We start from the raw sequence: 20,138 nt of genomic DNA, 5'->3' as shown, positions 1-20,138 counted from the left end.
CATGTCCAGTTCTAACTATTGCTTCCTGACCTGCATACAGATTTCTCAAGAGGCAGATCAGGTGGTCTGGTATTCCCATCTCTTTCAGAATTTTCCACAGTTTATTGTGATCCACACAGTCAAAGGCTTTGGCATAGTCAACAAAGCAGAAATAGATGTTTTTCTGGAACTCTCTTGCTTTTTCTATGATCCAGCGGATGTTGGCAATTTGATCTCTGGTTCCTCTGCCTTTTCTAAAACCAGCTTGAACATCAGGAAGTTCACAGTTCACATAGTGCTGAAGCCTGGCTTGGAGAATTTTGAGCATTACTTTACTAGCATGTGAGATGAGTGCAATTGTAAGGTAGTTTGAGCATTCTTTGGCATTGCCTTTTTTTGGGATTAGAATGAAAACTGACCTTTTCCATATTCCTTCTTTCCTCCGGGAAAGAAAGAAACATCACAACAATCAATTCCCTTATGATAATGGAACTAAAGGGAGCTACAGAGAAAACACTAACTGTAGCGAATGTTGCATAAACTGCAAAATCACAGAAGAATGAAAGGAAAAGGCACTGAAAAGCTTTTACATCGAAACATCGATGGATATTACCACTTCACTAGTCAGTGTTCTGAATGTTAAGAAAAAGTAGTATTGGCCACATCTGTTAAGTGAAAGAAGTCACGAAACATAGTGGATAATTTGAAAATTCATAAAAAAGATAACACATCTATGCTTATAAGAGTTGGCACAGTGACCACTTCTGAAAAAAGGGGATATGGTAAAAACTGAGAAGAGACAGAGGGAGGGCTTTAGGGTGCAGGGGATCTTCTATTTCTTGATTTGAGTGGTAAGTACACAGTTATGTTCATTTTGTGATACTCACTCACTGGGATTTTCACTGTTCTATACATTGGTTACACTACTAACAAAAATTAACTATGTAATAAACTACATAATTTCTAATATCAGACTTTTTTTCACCAACAACATGGCCTCTTAAGTTTAAACATAAAATGATCACCCAGGTGGCATTAGTGGTAAAGAACCTGCCTGCCAAAGCAGGTAGATGTAAGAGACTTGGATTCGATCCCTGGGTCGGGAAGATCCCCTGGAGGAGGGCACAGCAATCGGCTCCAGTATTCTTGCCTGCAAAGTCCCATGGTCAGAGGAGCCTAACAGGCGACAGTCCATAGGGTCGCACAGAGTCGGACACAACTGAAGCGACTGAGCACGCACGCACAACCTCCCAGTAATACAAATAAAGATCTTCATTTCCTTTTTTCTCAAGCAAGACATAAACCGTCAAGGTGTCACAGAATGATTTCTAAAATAGGCCCAATTCTCTACCTCTCTTTGTATCCTTGTCTATACGACTTTGTAGCTTCTCCCAGTAAGAAGTAGAGTCTTTTCCCCACTCCCTCAATGTAGGTTGGCTTTATGACTTCCTTCAGCCACTAGAATACAGCTGAAGTGGCACTGTGTAAATTCCAAATCTAGGCCTGAAAAGTTTTAGATGAGAAGAAAGCTGAGCCAACCCAACTGAAGCTGTCCTGGACCATCCAGCATAAGGCAACCATCAGCTGATCACAGACCCTAGATGGAGCCCGGCTGAGATCATCCACAGCCTGCCTGGGTCAGCAGAACTGTCCAGCTGTCCCCAGCAGCGTGAGAAACACACGATTGTTTTAGCAAAGTAACTGTTAACTTGCAGGGGAAGGGGAGAGACTCAGGAGGAGTGCTCAAGAGGAATGCGAGGTTAAATAAATACCCTCTAGATCACCAACATTCTGCTAGTTAAGGGCTTCAGGATAAAACTAAGGCACAGTGCTAATAACGTAAGAGAAAAACACTTTACCTACAAAGAAGACACATTGAAAACCAGAAAATTTGCTATGAAAATAAACAATGAAGTGTGGAGAACTCTGATTTCTAAACCAAACTACTGAAAGCATGGAACAGGCTAGTACAACCTAAAGACTAAAAGAATCAGAGAGCATTACTATCCCTCCCAGCACTGCTGCTTATTGAGCAAGGCTTTAAGCCATGGTTTTCTAACTGTATCAAGCAGATGCAGTTGTTGTCAGGAATTGATAACATAGAAACCACCTTAAAAAGTACTACAGACTACTACATAAATGTTAGTAGTCCAAAGTGGGGAGCCCAGGCAGCCAAGGTTGACCCTTGGATACATACACTCTCCATACATACATACATACATACACTCTCCAGGTATGTCATCTTCCATTACTAATTTCTTGGAGACTCAGGGCTCAGTTTCACTGCAAGTTTAAAGAAAAATAGCACTACCTCACCGGGTTACTGTGAGAATGGTGACATAGCTGGAGCACCCAACCCAACAACTCCACTAAACAGGCATTCAATAAACACTAGCAAAATACATAGAGAAAAAAATGTGTAGGCAATAATAACCAAAAAGGAAATTGATTATTATGAGCCTGATGGGCTACAGTCCGTGGGGTCACACAGAGTCGGACACAACTGAGAGACTTTACTTTCACTTTCAGTAAACAGAAAGTTATCAAATTTTTTTATCCAAGTGTTACCATAAGGAGAAAAGCATCACATAAATAAAATCAACAGTCATTAGAGCAGCAGGTGGCCCAGCTAGTTCACCTCTGGAGAAAGTCTGGGGAAAAGTCGGGTGAGGATCTGGGATTACCAGAGGAAGAACTTAGGTTAAGGGTCAAGCTGGCAACAAGGATGTCTGTGCAGCACAGGGATCTCTGCTCAATGTCATGTGGTAGCCTGGATGGGAGGGGAGTTTGGGGGAGAATGGTTACATGTATATGTATGGCTGAGTTGCTTTGTTATCCACCTCAAACCATCACAACATTGTTAATCAGCTACACTCCAATATAAAGGTTTTTTAAAAAACAAAAACAAGGTTAAGCTGGGTTGGAGTGCTAGTGAACTTAGCACACTTTTAGTACCAGATGTTTCAGGCTCACTGTCACTAAGAGTATAATTATGTCTACAGTTCTTCACTGTCTACTTTGTTCCTTGACACCATCACTGCAATAAGGCCCAGAACAAGTTGAGTGGGCCTTGAAAGAGGCAGTGGGGGAGAGAGAGGGAAGGAAGATTGAGGAAGATGGGTAAGTGGGGAAAGGGGAGGAAGAATCCAGAGCACTCATCACAGTCGTCCCCCAGTATCCCTGGGGGATTGGCTGCAGAACCCCTTCTCTTCGTGAAGATCTCCAAATCTGCAGATGCCCAAGTCCCTGACATCAAAGGGCGTAAGACAGGCAGCCCCCCATATCTCCATGCAGAACCCACAGATAAGAAGGGCAACTGTACTAATCTGAAGACATTTAACTTTTCAGAAACATTTATGTCTCTGAAGACATCCATGAATATTTGGTCACAATCCAAACTCTTTGAAGGAAACCAAAAACGTCAATGGGGGAATCAAAAAAGTTAAAAGTTAATTCACAAAATATATCAGCTTTGCATGTATTTAAAATAAAACCTTGAAAGAAGCTGACACTCACTAGCCTGAGGCACTGTACCAAACCGATTTTGAATTTAGCCTGCCTCCACCCCCAAATACCTTGACAAGTCTCACCCATCCCCACTGGTGTAAATGCCATCTTTGATTTTCCAACTCAATGGGAAATTTCCTCTGACACTGCATAGTATCTGGTTCATTTCTTACAGTGCTTACTACATGCTGCCTTGATGTTATAGACTGACATGATGCCTTTTAATTATTTGTGAGAACAGTGATTTTTTTAAGGGTATGAACTGAGTGTTAATATACTTCTCAGAGTGCTCCCACTTAAATTGTCATTAAATATCCATAAAATAAAGGAATGCGTGAATGCCAGATGGTGAATAAACTTGTGTTGATGGGCTGCATAATTACAACAGATAAAAAAAGACTGAGGATAACTGTTAATTATATAATTTGAAGTCCTCTGAAAAGCTTTTCTATACTCACAAAGAAAAACAATTTATTATATATATGTTAGAAATCACATTCTGATATTGATTTCTTTAAATAAAAAAATTAAAAACCTCAGTCCTGATATGAACACTTTTTTTTTTTTTTAAGTAGCATAGTAAGTTCATGCTTTGGCACTCACCCCTATTTCTAAATATATAAGAATTACTAAAATATTAATACATGATACAGGGAAGCCATTGAAACTCTGGGTCTACTGTCTAGAAAGCACCAAGAGAAGCCAGGATACTATCAACTGAGGGTAACAAATTAAATGTATCTATGAAAACACTCCTTCCTCAGCAGCTGAAATCCAGCTAAACTTCTCAGCATGCTTAAAATGTTGAATAAATACATTTTTAAAAAATGAAATAAGAATAGATAAGCTATGACAAACAATGAGATTTCAAAAATGAAAAATAATCTTATAATAAAAAGTGTAACAGATAGGGTAGAATCTAGATAGGCATAATAAAGCAGCAATTAGAAAACTGGAAGACAGAACTAAGGTATTTATGCATAAAGCAGCAAAAGAGACAAGAGGAGAAAAGGACAAAGGACGTGTTATGAGAGACATTGAAAACGGAATCTCCAACACTTGTCTAAAAGGAGTTACAGCTGGAGAGCACGGTGGAGAAGCAGTATCTGAAGAGATAACATCTGATCATTTTTCAAATATGAGGAAAGACTGGAGTCTTCAGATGGACAACACACTCTGCCTACTGAGTAAAATCAAGATAAATCCACATATAGACACATCATGGTAAAACTACAGAACATAAAGAATTAAGAGATGATCTCCAAAGACAGAACCATTCTCTACTAAGGAAAACAGTATCAAAAAGAAGTCAGAAATCCAGTGGTATTCTGTAGGTCAAAAGTACTGCTGGAAAATAACTGTTATCCTAAAATTGTATACCTGATTACTCTCATTACAGAATGAGTTCAAAATAAAGATATTCTCAGGCATGTAAAGTATATACTTCTTAGTGATTCTCACTTAAAGAACTGTTAAAGGCTGTGATCTCAAAATATAAATTAGCAAGTAAAAATATAGGACAGCCAGTTAAGCTTGAATTTCATACAAGCTAATACTTTAAAAATATATGTCCCAAATTATTTGCAGTTTACCTGGCATTCAAATTTAACTGGGCGTCCTATATTTTATCTGACAATCCGATCACAAAAGAAAACATGAACCCAGAAAGCAAGGATACAAGAAACAACGCTGGGTGAAAAAAACTGATACCATCTCAATAAACTCATTTAACTATTAGCCATACCAAAAAGTTGTTTCCATTAACTATACCTTTGGAAATAGTTCTAAAATGATAATCTCTTTTCCAAGAAAGTAATCACAAATCCATTTTCTTTTAAATATGCAAGCTGTTGTCATAATGGTCTTTGGACATCTCTACATTAAAAGAAGTGTAAATCCAATAACTGTTTCCTCAGCATGTACCACAAGTCATATTACAAATGATGCATGCAATTAATCATTAAAAAAATAAGAAACTGGTCTTAAAATTAAGTATCACTGTATCTCACCCTACTGTTTTAACCCAGCAGTATACCACAGGCCAATTCTTTTCTCCAGCCAAGCCAGTTTACTTGAGGGTCTTTCCTGTACTTTCTAGCCTCCTTCATTTTTCACTTTCATGCACTGGAGAAGGAAATGGCAACCCATGCGAGTGTTCTTGCCTGGAGAATGCCAGGGACGGCAGAGCCTGGTGGGCTACCATCTATGGGGTCGCACAGAGTTGGACACGACTGAAGCGACTTAGCAGCAGCAGCAAAGCACTCAAAGACCAGTCTTCCTCTACATATTCACCATAGTGCAGTCACAGCAATTTTTTTATGTTCACTTAAGAGGCCTGAAATGTAAGCTACAGTCCAGACAACCTCTTTATAACCAAGAAGTTCCATGTACACCTTCCTTATATGGACTATTCATCAAGACTGGTCAGTTTCATTTAATGACAGAGGTATGCCCCTGGGCGGGGCGGGGGTGGGGGTTAGGGGGAGTGCATTATCTTTTCTGTGGTCTGAACACAATTCAATTCCAGATGCACCTCGGAGCACTTTCTAGCAAAAAGAAGTCCTGCAGTGAAAGTTTTAGTAGAGTATTATTGTGTCTTAGTGTATCTGTTTTGTAATTTTATTTTATTAGAGCAGAACAACCAGTGTAATAAAATCAAGCCAAAAGAAAGTTATGTGGACAGCTCTTTTATATTTGCTTTAACGGGCTCATCTGGAGTGAGCTGAAATTCAGCTAGTTGGATGACTGAACAAAGCAAATTACATCCTGCTGATTCAAACTGATTTAATTACACTGAATCCAAAGGGCAAGACTGATGTCTTATTCATCATTCATCACATATCCTCAGTCTGTAGTTCAGGAGTGCCCCGCCAACTCATGTTTACGGGCTATGGGATATTTTTTAAAGATTTCAAGATTCATGAAAAAGAAATATACATACACTGGATTCTAAAAGCACAGACACTGTCTGGCTATGTATTTTGGCATTGCCCATAGCACCTCAGCACATGCTAAAAATGTAGAAAACAGTAGGTTGATTTCAGAGCTATAAACTAATGAAAGAGGCAGGTGATTTTAGAATGTTAAGAGAGATATTTGCTTTAAATAAAAGATTTCATTGAATAGACTGGTCCCCAAGTAATTTCAGAACCCAACTCTAGAAGTGAGATTTACACCTAATTTTTAAGAACACATTTAGTTCATGGCAAAGTGACAGTCAAGTGTTCTGTCGTGTCCAAATCTTTGTGACCCCATGGACTACAGACCACCAGGCTCCTCCGCCCATGGGATTCTCCAGGCAAGAATATTGGAGTGGGTAGCCATTTCTTTCTCCAGGGGATCTTCCCGACCCAGGGATTGAACCTGGGTCTCCTATATTGCAGGCAGATTCTTTACCATCTGAGCCACCAAGGAAGACCATGAAACAGGAGTTCCTATGATCACTGCCATGAGGTATTTCTTCATTTAATTCTAATTCTACATCAAACCTTCAGCATAATAATGAAATGACAAATGCTGCTCTAGATATCCACCAGAAATTTTAATTGAATTATTTGTTTTTATAAATGAAGCAAATTATAACAATTCCATAAATGTTGAGGGTAGTGAGGGCAGGTTTTAGAGCTCCATGTGTGTATATGCAATAAATCATTCCTTTGAAAACATAATTGCAGCACCACTAGAAAGGAGGGGAAAATCCAACTTTTAGGGCAATTATTTGAAAGCTTCTCAAATTAACTTGTGCACAGTTGGCTCTTTGTTACAGAGTACACGTTATGAAAAGTTGTTTCAGGCATTAATTCACTTAGGTGAAGGAAATAATGCAATTCTAGTTATTAATCACTTTAATTTTAAATGTGCTTTGTAAACTGAGAAGACATTAAACTCTAAGAACAATGTGGAACGCACAAGTAATTAGATGGTTAACGGGCTTCTTTTGAAAAACTTCAAAATAAAGAGCTTCAAGGCTCTAGGAAAATCCAAGTGTACATATGTAATGTGAGAAAGTTCTACCTAAGTTTAGTGGCCAATATCACAAAGGGAATGAAATTAAGCCCTTCACTCAAAAGTAATGTAATAGATTATGATGAATGAAGTCATATGATGTTATGAGTCAATCTACTCTGTAGTGTAATTTAGCAGTGCCTTCTTGAGGCACCATGAAATAGAATTTTCTGTGATATTTCACTCCAGAATTCATGCCAAAAAGTACAACATTGTTTTGCAAATATTCTCCTAAGACAAACATAAGCCAGGATTCGGCATTACTGAACATCAGTGTGACTGAGGTGGAACCATTTGATATGCTCAGTATGAACAAAACTTGTTAAAGGTCACTCCATACCAACCAAACCAGAAAAGGAAAAGACTAAAATCCTCAGGGAATTACTTGAAGGCTTCTCCACTTTATTTTGCTAAATGAGATGACAAATGATTACTTGCAAATTTTCACTTCCACTTCTATAGTGGCATTTTTCTGAACATGAACTGTTAAAACCTTGAACCAGCCAGTAGAAAGAATATATTAGATAACCATCCTTTCTTATTAAATCAAATATTAATTTCATTAACTTCTATTAGTTCTCAAAGCAGATAGTATATCATATTTACATTAGTAATACTTAACAGATACATACAAAATTGGTAAAGAGGTCATGCTGCACACAGAAACAGAGGTGGCTTGGGAATTTAATCCTGGCTGGGCCTCCTCATTATCTCTGTGATCCTGGGTACTCTCTTTCAGTTCCTAATTGGGATTAATAATGTCCAAATCCTATCCCACCCCAAGAAAATGAGTAAACTCTTCATCATTTGACATTCAGAGAAATTAGGAGCATCTGACATTTCTGGAGAGTTTCTAACAAGTAGTCATGCAGACTTAGAATGCTGAGGTATAAATATGGATCGTCCTCTTTCTACAGCTTAATGAAGAGACCAGATATACCTAATCAAAGCAACACTTCAGGAAACTACATGTCTATGGTCTAAAATTTGTGTGACAGACCAGTCATTTCTTTCTTCTCATGCACAACACCTCTATCCCAGGTGACAGAATAATACTGCTATCAGAATAAATTGACAGAGTCATTTAACATCACGTACTGTTCAGGAAAATCCCCCCTGTAGCATCCTGGGCCATCAGCTATTAGGGATCTGTCGGATCACTCCTAAGTGGTGGAAACTCAGTACTTCCAAAAGCATTTCATTACAATGATGGGGAATTCTAATCCACAGAAAAGGTTTGCACGTAGTTGTTATAAATATGCCTCCTTATAACTCCAGGCTATTGACTTTAGCTTTTGAAGTAATTTATAAGTCTTGTAGGACAGTTGACTAAACATTTAAAGGCATATTTCTAAGGTAGCCACTATATTTCTCTTCAGTCAACTTGGTTTATATTTCTCTTCAGTCGAACAACTTGGTTTATATGGTAGAATATACATTTAGCCATCTATTCATTCTTCCACCCATTTAGTTCAACCTTCTACCCATACAGTATGAACTTTTAATGATATCTGAAATTCTACTGATTCTTACATAATGTTGATTAATCTGCTACTCCCACATCCCTAGTAGTACTACAAGTTTGCAGATGTTTCTCAAAAAGCATCTTGAGCACTCTCTCCTTTGCCAATATTCTTTGATCTACAATGAGGGCTTAAAATATTTGAAGGAAAACGTTTTAAAGACGTGGTATATCTATGTGCATTTCAAAAGAAGATTCTTTCGAAGTCAGCAAAAGCTCTTTAAATCATAAAAGTTATACAGATGCAATATTGAAGAGACAATTCACTTGAGAGAATTCTCAGATAATTAAGATATTCCCATGACTTGAACCATTTTGATAGGGATTAACCTAAATATTGTTAACACTACATTAATCTGCTCTGTCCCTATAAACACATACTGGTCAAGGATAGAGAGTCTCAGACCACAAGTCAGAGGACATGTGCTGCGTTTTGATATGGATTTTGGTTCAATAAGACTCTTGAAAGCTCCTTCTCTGTTTATTGCAAAGTACACATATTTCCAAGTTACTACCACCACCTTCATCCTAGACATGTAGTGGGAAATTAAGAGCACTGATTGAACATCTCCCAAAGTAAATGAAATGAAATTTGCTATCATATATGGGTACTATAAGCTAGGCACCGGTATTTGGCCACAGAAAAGTCACTTAACCAGTCTGGACTTGAATGTCCTCACTCATAAAGCACAGACACTGAACTAAAGGATTTTTGAAGGTCCCACTGCTTGTATGTTTCTATATAGATTGAACAAAAGCAATTATCCTTCAATTAAAAAATTAAAAAAAAAAAAAAGAAATGTGTTTGCTCTGATATTTAATACCTTAATAGTTTGAGTAGCCAGAAACAGTCTGATGAGAGAAGAAAGGGAACTCTGTGGCCCAATCATATGTCAGTAAAGAAGTAATACTTGTAGGAACACGCATGTGCTCACGTGTGCACACACCCCATGTGGATCGTGCAGTCCATAATGTAATCCAATCTGCCGTGGATTTCAACACCAATAGATGGGGGGTGGGGGTGGGGAAGTTCCATAAAGTTTAAATGGTAGTGATGTAATTCTAGCAACCATACACTAAACTTCTTTTTCCTAAATGGAGTGAGCAAAAGGTGGTTCTCTGTGTGACCTTCACAAGCTGGGTTAATGAGCAAAACACAGCAAAAAAACTCAAGTTTCTAAAAGCAAAACAACCGTTGAGCTCATACACCAGTGAATTCACAGCTGATCTTACCTTGACAAAAGGTGTTGTTAACCCGTTTATAACCTTGTAGACATTCCATCATTTGATTATACCCATGATAAGCTGTAAAAAAGAAACAATGCTGTTACATGCTTAAATTCTTACAACCCTAAACTACTGTATGTGATAAGCAAAGGGATATAAAGCATCAGTGATCTTACTTCTAAGATATCAACCCAATGTATATCCATTTTCCTTTGTTTTTCAGTATATCTCATGTTTTGCAACAGACATAAATCTCAATTAGTTGTCAATCTTTATGTTCATTCAAAAACCATAAAACTGTTCTATATTTTCTTCTAATTAGTGACTCTTACCAAAAAATTCAGTTCCTCCCCAATGATTAACTACTGGCAGTTGAATTTTCTTATAAATTCAGAGAGGGTGATTGACATCCTGGTCTGCCTAGGACAGTCCTTGATGATACCTGTTGCTCCATCAAGGTTCATTAACAGCACTCCACTCCACTCTGAAAAGTTCCCCAGTTTAGATAATAAACTATATGTTCACTTTAATTATAGGCTCACATATTCTAGTATAAGCTGATTCTCTCTACCATGCAGCTGAGAAGAACAGGTGTTAAAGGAAGCTAGGAGATATAAAGAGCTGCTCTGATACATTGTCTGATCCAGCACTCAGAAAATTCAACCCGTCAAATGTTGAAGCCACCAATTTACCAACAAAACCCTAGCCACTGAAATTTTGACATCCTACTGTGATACCTGAGAGACTTCTTGGCATAAGTTCCAGGACCAGTTTGACCTAGGTTCAAATCTTGGCTCTGCCTATTGACAGCTCTGCCACCTTGAAAGACAAGCTTTCTGGGTCCCAAATGGAATTCTGTACAATGGGAGTATTCCCAACTGTTGAATAAGTCAGGGCTGTTGCGGAGTATAGAGATACTTTATACAAAATGCCTACCGTAGGGCCTGACAAAAGTATGCACAGATATCATTGCTTCCTGCAATAATGTATTCTTTTATTAAGATAATAGTGGACTGTCGTGAAAATAGGCTAAATGGTTAAACGACTTAGAAGACCTAAACAAGCAGTAAAACAAAAAAGTTCCAAGTAAAATGGAAATTTTCCTTTGAAAAATAAAATTATTTTGCCCCAACACATGGTCTTTATTCTCACCACCGAGGAATAGCATTAAGTATTTACTACTCTCATTCCTCTCCTCTATTACTTCCTTTCTTTGCCTTATTTCCTCTGCTAGAAAATGGTCAAAGTGAGGAATCTGGAAATAGTGGGTTAAAAGGAAAAAATCAGTATGTGGGGAGTCACCCATTCAGCCCCTTGGCCACATGTCCAGTCTTGTCCCATTTAACGAGGCCACCCTGTAACACGTTACCTCCAGAGACTGTGAGATCTCTGTCCGTGAATTGTTCAAAGTCAAAAGAGAGATTATTATCTCATTTAAAAATTAAGTCATTTACCTCAAGGCAGAAAGCCAGACCAGATGATCTTAAAGTCTTCCTCTGCTTAGAATTCAATGCTAATTTTCTTCAAAAAATGTTTAAAGGACAAGCAACTTGTTCATACCAAGTACATTTTTAATAGATTACAGACTCTTTAATGAAATCATTTGCAGATTTAAAACTAAGTTTTCACAGTAAGAACTGATCAACAATGAAAGGCCTTTCTGTATGTGGCTAAACAAAACCTTCAAAACATTAAATAAGAGCCACTTGAAAACTACTCTGAGTGGTGGCGGGTGGGGGGAAGCATGGAGCACAAAACCCTAGCTGCTGAAGCCAAGAAAAGTCTGCTGCTGCTGCTGCTAAGTCACTTCAGTCGTGTCCGACTCTGTGCGACCCCATAGACGGCAGCCCACCAGGCTCCCCCGTCCCTGGGATTCTCCAGGCAAGAACACTGGAGTGGGTTGCCATTTCCTTCTCCGCAAGAAAAGTCTGCTCTCTTCCAAAATGAGTATGATTTTAAAATAAGCAAAGAAAGTTTTTTAAATGACACAGGAAGAATATGACTCTGAGCGTGTTTCTTGGGAGTGGACTACATGGTAGGATGGCATAAACGGAGTAAAAGTCAAGATGTCAATAGCTTACTTCATTCATAATCCATGTTGCTCTTCAATTTATACATTAGATCAACCCATACAGACCTTATTTTCATTAGTTAAAAGTGATAGCAACTTTGTGCTTTTACTTTCTACTTAAACTATTATCAACATTAAAATATAGAGCTAACAAAACCATATAAAGTATTGAATTTATCCCCAAATAGTACAATTCTAGATAGAAAATGATGCAATACTGTGATTCCCTTTACTCTTCACTTCTGTCCCTGTCTTGCAACTTTGGGCTTTGGAAATAAGAGGAAAGACTGAAGCAACTTAGCAGTAGCAGCAGCAGTTCCTCAGTTCTTAGACTCAGCAATGGAAAACATATTCACCTTCATACTATTCTAAACTTAGCCCCCAAATGATGGGGAGACATTTTTTGAAAGGCAATGCTTCTTCAACATTTTAGACACAGATTTGTTTCATGGTCCGTAAGACTTCACAGCAAATGACAGAGCTGGAAGTCAAACTCAAGTCTGCTGCTGCTAAGTCACTTCAGTCATGTCTGACTCTGTGTGACCCCATAGATGGCAGCCCACCAGGCTCCCCCGTCCCTGGGATTCTCCAGGCAAGAACACTGGAGTGGGTTGCCATTTCCTAACCCTAAACTCCATGGTTTCGAAATCATACAAAACATCCCCTAGATGTCCCTTTGGTCAGCTTGTCAGGATAATTTTATGTAGATAGATCTTTTAGTGAGGTGGGACCATCAAACTCAACCCACTGCTGGAAATCGCATTGCTAATCATTATTGAAACCCAGAGAAAATTACCTGGAGACAATGTCTCAGTACTGAATGTCTTTATTTATATGGGGTTTTTTCCCCTGCTGCTGCTGCTGCTAAGTCGCATCAGTCGTGTCCAATTCTGTGCGACCCCATAGATGGCATCCCACCAGGCTCCTCCATCCCTAGGATTCTCCAGGCAAGAATACTGGAGTGGGTTGCCATTTCCTTCTCCATTTTTCCCCCTCTATATGAATAATTCATTAATTATCAGAAACTTCAGTAGGTGTTTCCAAAAATTATTCCTCTAAAGGAAGATAGGAGCAATTATCAAGGAAAAAAGTAAAATTAAATTAACTTTAAACATCAAAAGATTTAGAGAACAAGTTTGAGAGATAAGAATCATTTATGATGATGGAAGAATAGTATACAAGACAGACCAAAGGAGATTCTTAGGGGCAGTTTCTAGACTGAACAGGTTTTAAAAGGCAGTTGAGAATACCATTCAGATCAACAGATGTTTAACGAAGGATAAATAAAAATTATCCAATGGAAGCAAATGAGAAACTCCTTGCAGCATAAACTATTAAAAAATAACTATTAAAAAAAAATGACAACATATAAAAATATCACTTGCTTTCTTGGCAAAAACATGACAAGAAGAGGGAAAGCTCCACTTAAACCCAGCTACCTCTGTCTTTCTAAAAAGTACTAGGAATCAATTATCCAGAGCAGACACTATATTCAAAAACTGGGGAGAAAGTAACAGAAAGATGTAAATCTGGATTTATTCACATCAATAGGTTCTGGAAAACAAATTTTATAGACTAATCAATGCATGCAGATGTCAGTAGAGATTTATGTCTTGAAAAATGTGATAGTTTAACAGCAGAGACTAAGAGGAAAAGGGAGGAAGCACTGTGTCCTTCTGACTAAGCTTCTCTTTCACAAATCAGCAATCATTCCTTTCTCTATTTTACTTTTCTTTTCAGTGAAATTTGAAAACCTATAGCGTAATAAAAACTACAAGAGAAGTTGTGGATATTAATACACATTTAAGGAAACTTAACAACTGCTGATTTTTTATAGCAGCATTTCATTATCATTTCATTATCATTTCATTATCATTTTAAAAGAGACTTTATTTTTCTTTCATCTTAGAAAATAGAGCCTACTTATAGCACATCCCCTTTTAAAAGATTTTTTCTTTAAAGTAATCCGGCTGAACAAAAGGCAACCGATAACTATGTTTATTAAAAAGCAGAAATCGATATGAAAGCTTTCTCAGACTTGCAAGGTTTCTGGAAATGCAAATTATTGTACTATATTCTACAATTCAATGTGATTTCTTTGAAGTCTAATGTCTCACCATTAAAACAGTCATCATAAGAAAACAGACATGCTACATTAACTTGCAAAAGAATGATGAAACGTCACTTACATGGTTTCTTGGGGCATTTCTGGCATTTGTGAAAGCCCCAGGAGGTGCCCACAGTTCCACAGCAGTCCTCCTGCTTTGAAAGGCCAGGGAGAGCTTTGCCACACTGCAATGATGAGGTGTGAAATAGGAAAGTTAATTGAATGCAGGATGCCCAGCTCCAGAGCACTGGTGTGCTTCACAGCCACATTATAAAACAGTTCCCTTGTTGTTGACACAGAACCTGGGAGGTGGGGACTGTTCAGAGTGGGGGCTCTAAAACCTCAGAATGAAACATCAGTACACAATCAGTAGGACACTCAAGCAAACAAGCATATTTCCAAGAGTTCCTTGGCATTTTTAGAGTCTTCATACACCCTATCACTGTTCAGAGCACTTTATAAAACTTAACCTTCCAATGCCTTTTTTTGTATTTTTTTTTTCCCTTAGTAAGAAGGAACTTAAAAGATACTTTGAACTTTTTACATTTGAATTTTAACTGTCTACTGAGATGTCTGCAGTGGACACTCAGGGAACAGCTGTAAGGGTGAGGCGTGCACGAAGACCTTGAGAATACGGCACAGATCCCACCTACAAGAGGCCATGGGTCCTCCTGTAACACCAAGGCCTGGGCAGGGACAGAATATGACCACGGGCTGAGCCAGATCAGCCCTGGGTGAGACAAACACTCCAGACATCCATGCAGCCTGACCCAGGGAAGTCAGCCACGCTGGGAAGGTTCTGGCAGGTTTAAATCAGGCCAGCAGGCAAAGGAGCCTGGCTTCGGGGTCACCTGAGCACCATGGAGATGACAAATGCAAGGATCCATCTCATGTTCCAGTCAGCCAAGGTCAGAAGAGGCCAAGGGGCAGAATCCTGAAGTTAGACCTGCTCAGTGGCATTGACAAGACTTTAGAATGAAAGACTCTGCTTTGCGCACCGATTTTGAGGCCAATGGTGCAGGAAGGGCCACCTGGCTCCTCACTCCTAATATGCAGGCAAAGCCCAGATCTAAGGGGCCACTCTGCCTTCCCCTGCCTCAGCCTCTACAAGATTCTCCAAATGGCTTTCAGAGTCACCTTGGCTTCCCTTGTGGCTCAGCTGGTCAAGAATCCACCTGCAAGGTGGGAGACCTGGGTTCGATCCCTGGGTTGGAAAGATCCTCTGGAGAATGGAAAAGCTACCCACCCCAGTATTCTGGCCTGAAGAATTCCAAGGACTGTATAGTCCATGGGGTCGTCCATGGGGCCACAAAGAGTTAGACACGACTAAGTGACTTTCACTTTCACAAGACAAATCTGATCACATTACTCTGAATGAAAACCTTCAGCGACTCTCCCCTGTATGAAGACTGCAACCTCCCCAACATGATACGTGTGACGTTCTAGTTCTCACCTCGGACAATCTCTCTCTGTCCCCTCCCACCACTCTAAATCCATCCTTCAGGCACACTCAAGGACTCCTTATTCTTAACAGGCCCAGAGAACCCTCACCATGAAACCTCCTGTCTCCTCAATTTTAGTGAGTTCCTCCAACCATCCCCTTTACTCCATGACACTTTCTACACAGTTCTGCTGCCTCCACTATATATTTTAATCAAACACAGATGTATTTTATTCATCTTTATATACCAATGTATAGTACAGGTTGCAAATAAACTCTCAATAAATGTTAAGGGGAGGAAGGAGCAATCAGAAGAAACTAAAGAACAAACCAGTTTCAGTCCATTCAAGCAAGCAATGGTCCTGGGGAAAACAATGGAAACTAGCAAACTAGCCCAGGCTGGTGAGCAGCACTCAGGGGCAGAAAGTTGGGACAGGTGGTGACTCGTAGAAGGGCAGCAGACAGTGGATACCACTTGTCTGGCAGGCCTCCAGGGACCGCACTGCCTGCCCTCCAGGTCCACCCAGGCAGCATTCCCAACAAGGCTCTGACTACATGTCCAACTTGTAAAACAAAACCAGAGAAGGCAGAGCTCGGCTAATGAAGTTGGAGTTACATCATAGCTTTGAAGTCCTTAGGTTTTTGTGGGTTTTCAAGATTTCAACAGGATGTCGTATTCTCTCCAAAAATAGTGTATGATGAGCAGGAGGAGGGGAGGGGGGCAATGTGGGGAGAAAGTGAACACATGTACAAATGCAGAACCTCGGGGAGGAACAACACATACTGGCTGCATTCAGGTAGTTCCCAGGCTCCTTCAGCTTAATAACAGAAGGCTTAAACCTGAAATACGAAGCAAGGAAGAAGGAAGATGGAACAACGCTCCAGGCGTTAAGACTGCAAACAAAATGATATGTGAAGAACACAGAGGTCTCCACGGTTGCAATCAGCTGCCAAAGCGTGCTTGTGGTTTACTTCCAGTATGATCAGTCAGATTTATGTCAGACACCAGTGCACATCACATGTAGACCATTCTCATCCCAGCCCCTCTAGGTTCTTCTCCTCATCAAGCAAAACTCTCAACACTTGCCGATTTTATATGCTCCAAATGCTGGTAGCAGTTAAAATCCAATTTTCACCTTGGATTCCTAGAATGTTTGATTTGGGAGGGCAAAAATAAATCATTTCTCCCGACTGGGCCTCAAAAAAATGGTACAAGGTTTTCATTACAGGATTCAGGCTGCTTTATCCTACGGCTTTGTTTTTGCGGGTCCACAGCCAAGAGCAGCACAAGCCATCCAAGTCGATTAAATAAATGGCAGGGTAGGTGGTACCACAACGCTGTGTGTTCCTCTCAAAACTGGGTCTGCACAGTATGAGGACAGACTGCCGGAGATAAAGTCAGGTTTGTAAAAGGCATGAGGTTTCATGGGCGCCCCTTTAGTTAATTACCTATGCAGAGATTTCAAAGGGCAGCAAGAAACTCCACCTGAGATCTTTGCAGCCAGATGCAGGACTTTCTCTCATACAAGAGGTTCCTCAGCACCTGATATTACCTGGATGCTGGAAGCATCTAGAACAAAAGAAGGTAGAGGAAGGATCTCCCCTCCATACCAAAAGTCCACACAGGAGACAATGACATTGAAAGAGACATTAGAATCTCGAATGCCCCCTGTCAGCCTGGAGGAGTCTACTTCTCAATAAGACATAATCACATGGACATAGGCTGATGCTACTGAGCTACATTTTTATTCCCAGAGTAAAGTGATTTTTTTACAAGTTAAAAACACAAATGGAATTTCTCTTGTGTGAATCACTCACCACATTTTCAGAGAAAGCCTGTCTCTCATTTCAAGGCATATCTTATTAGAAATCCAGGAGAAATGTGCTAACTGTATAACCCAATATTTAGTTAGTTCAAGCCAGAAAGGAAAACCTATGCTGTCCATCGAGCAATGCGATAAAGCTCAAAAAGGTCACACAACTCCGGGCTGCACATTAGGGGACTCTTGGACCCCACACGTCCATGCTAGGATTCAGCAAATGCATGGCCCACCTAGAGTGGTCCAAACAGAACAATAAAGGTTCAGGCTACCAGGTTCAGTGACTATCAGCTGAAGAAAGCAGAGATAATCAGACAGACAGCAGAGTTCAGGCATGTTCAACAAACTTGTTGCTTGAAGTTATCTGCATGGTGAAGGTATTAGCAGGACTACAGGCTCCAGCTCACAAGAAAAGAGGATTCTACTCATTAAGCAGGAGACCTTTTCAACACTGAATGATTCTCAACAATGGAAGAGGTCAGCATCTTCACTGATGCTGAAGGCTGAAGGATCATCTCGTGGGAATGCCCAGGGTAAGAGCAGATGTCTCTTAGGGGGTCTGTCAGATCTAGGGCTCCACGTTCAATATACACCGATAGGTCGCATTACTGACAAAGGAAATATTAGAGCCAACCCCAAGTATTGAGTTGCTCTCCTGTCTCTAACAGGACGGTGTCTGGGCAGATACACTCCTACCCAGCTTCTGTGCTTTACCTCGTCCCTCAAATCAACACGGCCAGGGATGCTCATACCAGTCTGAGCTTACTCCTAAGGGACCTACACAAACTAGACAGAAAAAGAGGAAAACAAATAGAACTCCTCCCAGCCCTAATCACCATGATTCTTAGAAGGCTGGCTGCATGAAAATAACTCATCAACCATTACTATCTGCATATCTGGACTAGCACCATACATCAGAAGGTAAGACTATTTGGAAAGCATCACAATTACTCCATGAAAGTTCATGGTACTACTTTTACAGCAAAAAAAGTTATTACAAACAATGGTGTAAAAGCCTTTGTTAAACATTGTTAAGAATTAACAGATTGCAAAACCATGAACTCTTCTAAATCTTGACCTGATTGAGAACACTTATCTGTAGACTTATCTGCAGCACTTACCTGCAAACCCTCACTTTTAAAATATCATAACATTTTCCTGCCACTCAAAATAAAGCTGTGATGACAGCTGGTTTTAGATCTCCCTATAAATATATGAGCATTAAGATTTAAATTTAATGGCTTATACTTTTTGTCTATTAAAAACTCGCCAATGGAATTGCTTCATAGATGAACAATCACTTGAAGAGAGTATGATAAATAAATATTGGAATATGGTTTCAAGAGATTCAATTTTCACACCTTAAAATGACTAGTACCTATAATATCCTCATTTCAAGAACATTTGCTGCACCAGGCCAGTGGATCTTCCCCAGGAAAGATTCAGCCATGGGGAAAAGAAAGGAACAATGGTGTGGAATCATTACACCTGGACCTAAACCTCAAGTCTCTCTGACAAGATGTTCCACACACCATCCAGCATCTCCAGACTAGTTCCCAGACAAAGGGATGGTAATCCCAACTTCAAAGGACTGTGGTGAGATTCCACAGTGCTTGTCCAAGCATGGCTAACCTTATCCCGTCAGCCCCTGTGCAGGGCCTAGTAGACAGTCATCTTCTGGGGCGTGTTCTGCACCAGGACATAGTGTTTGGTAAGCAGAGCATGGGCTGGCTGGATTTCCACCATCCTCCTCAGCTTATATCTTATGTGGGTACAACCTACCGAGAGTTACAGTGCTGGTCAATTTGTTAGGCTCTCAGGATACATTTCTTAAAAGAGTTCAGATACTTTAGGAGTAAACGGGCTGCTTTATGAAGATGGCAACCATGTCAAGGACCCAAAACTGAAGACATTTGAAAATGTTAATACTGAAATACTCTTACAAATTATCTTATCATGTGTACGTAACTCACTTTATTTTGCTATCAGGAACCATTATATACTGAAGTATAAAAGACTCTGAGTTTGAATAAAGAACATTTCTCTCAATGAGATTAAGACACTGGAACCAAAGAAACACAGAGAAACTAAACTATTAAAGTAATATAGATTTTTAAAATGCTCCTAGAGATTGTACCGAAGTAAAACATGAAAGGAGAGAGAGGCTGATTCACTGCAACTCTCTTTCCTGTAAGAGTATGCAGAGCAGTGTTTAGGCAAGAACTGAAACAAGGCAGTGACTCAACGGCTGGACTGGGGAGAAAGATTCCAAAGGGATGGAGCAGCTTTAGCTAAGCCCAATACCTAATACCAACTGGAAGGGACGCCAGGGCGAGAGTAGGCGAAGGACAGAGGAAGGCAGGCCAAATGCAAAGGAACCGCGAGCCGGTGGGGCAAGTCAGAGAATGAAGTGGAGCTAAGGCATGGAGCATTCTCCCAATCTGGGATTCAGCTTGTAG

At 39.8% G+C, this 20,138-nt stretch overlaps 1 protein-coding gene across 8 annotated transcripts in view; it reads right to left on the bottom strand.

Moving 5' to 3' along the window:
* LTBP1 (latent transforming growth factor beta binding protein 1) overlaps nucleotides 1-20,138 on the bottom strand; it is a 456,565-nt gene that overhangs the window by 179,769 nt on the left and 256,658 nt on the right. For all 8 annotated transcript variants that reach the window (XM_027554980.1, XM_027554982.1, XM_027554981.1 and 5 more), the window contains 2 exons: nucleotides 14,501-14,603; nucleotides 10,247-10,318 (listed from right to left, as the gene is read on the bottom strand). In XM_027554980.1, coding sequence (XP_027410781.1) covers nucleotides 10,247-10,318; nucleotides 14,501-14,603 — 175 coding nt within the window. The remainder of the gene's footprint in view (nucleotides 1-10,246; nucleotides 10,319-14,500; nucleotides 14,604-20,138) is intronic.

This window comes from Bos indicus x Bos taurus, chromosome 11 (genome assembly GCF_003369695.1).
Source record: "Bos indicus x Bos taurus breed Angus x Brahman F1 hybrid chromosome 11, Bos_hybrid_MaternalHap_v2.0, whole genome shotgun sequence".
Taxonomy (NCBI): Eukaryota; Metazoa; Chordata; class Mammalia; order Artiodactyla; family Bovidae; genus Bos; species Bos indicus x Bos taurus.
Note: the sequence above shows the minus strand (reverse complement) of the source record. Positions and strands in the feature narration are given on the sequence as shown.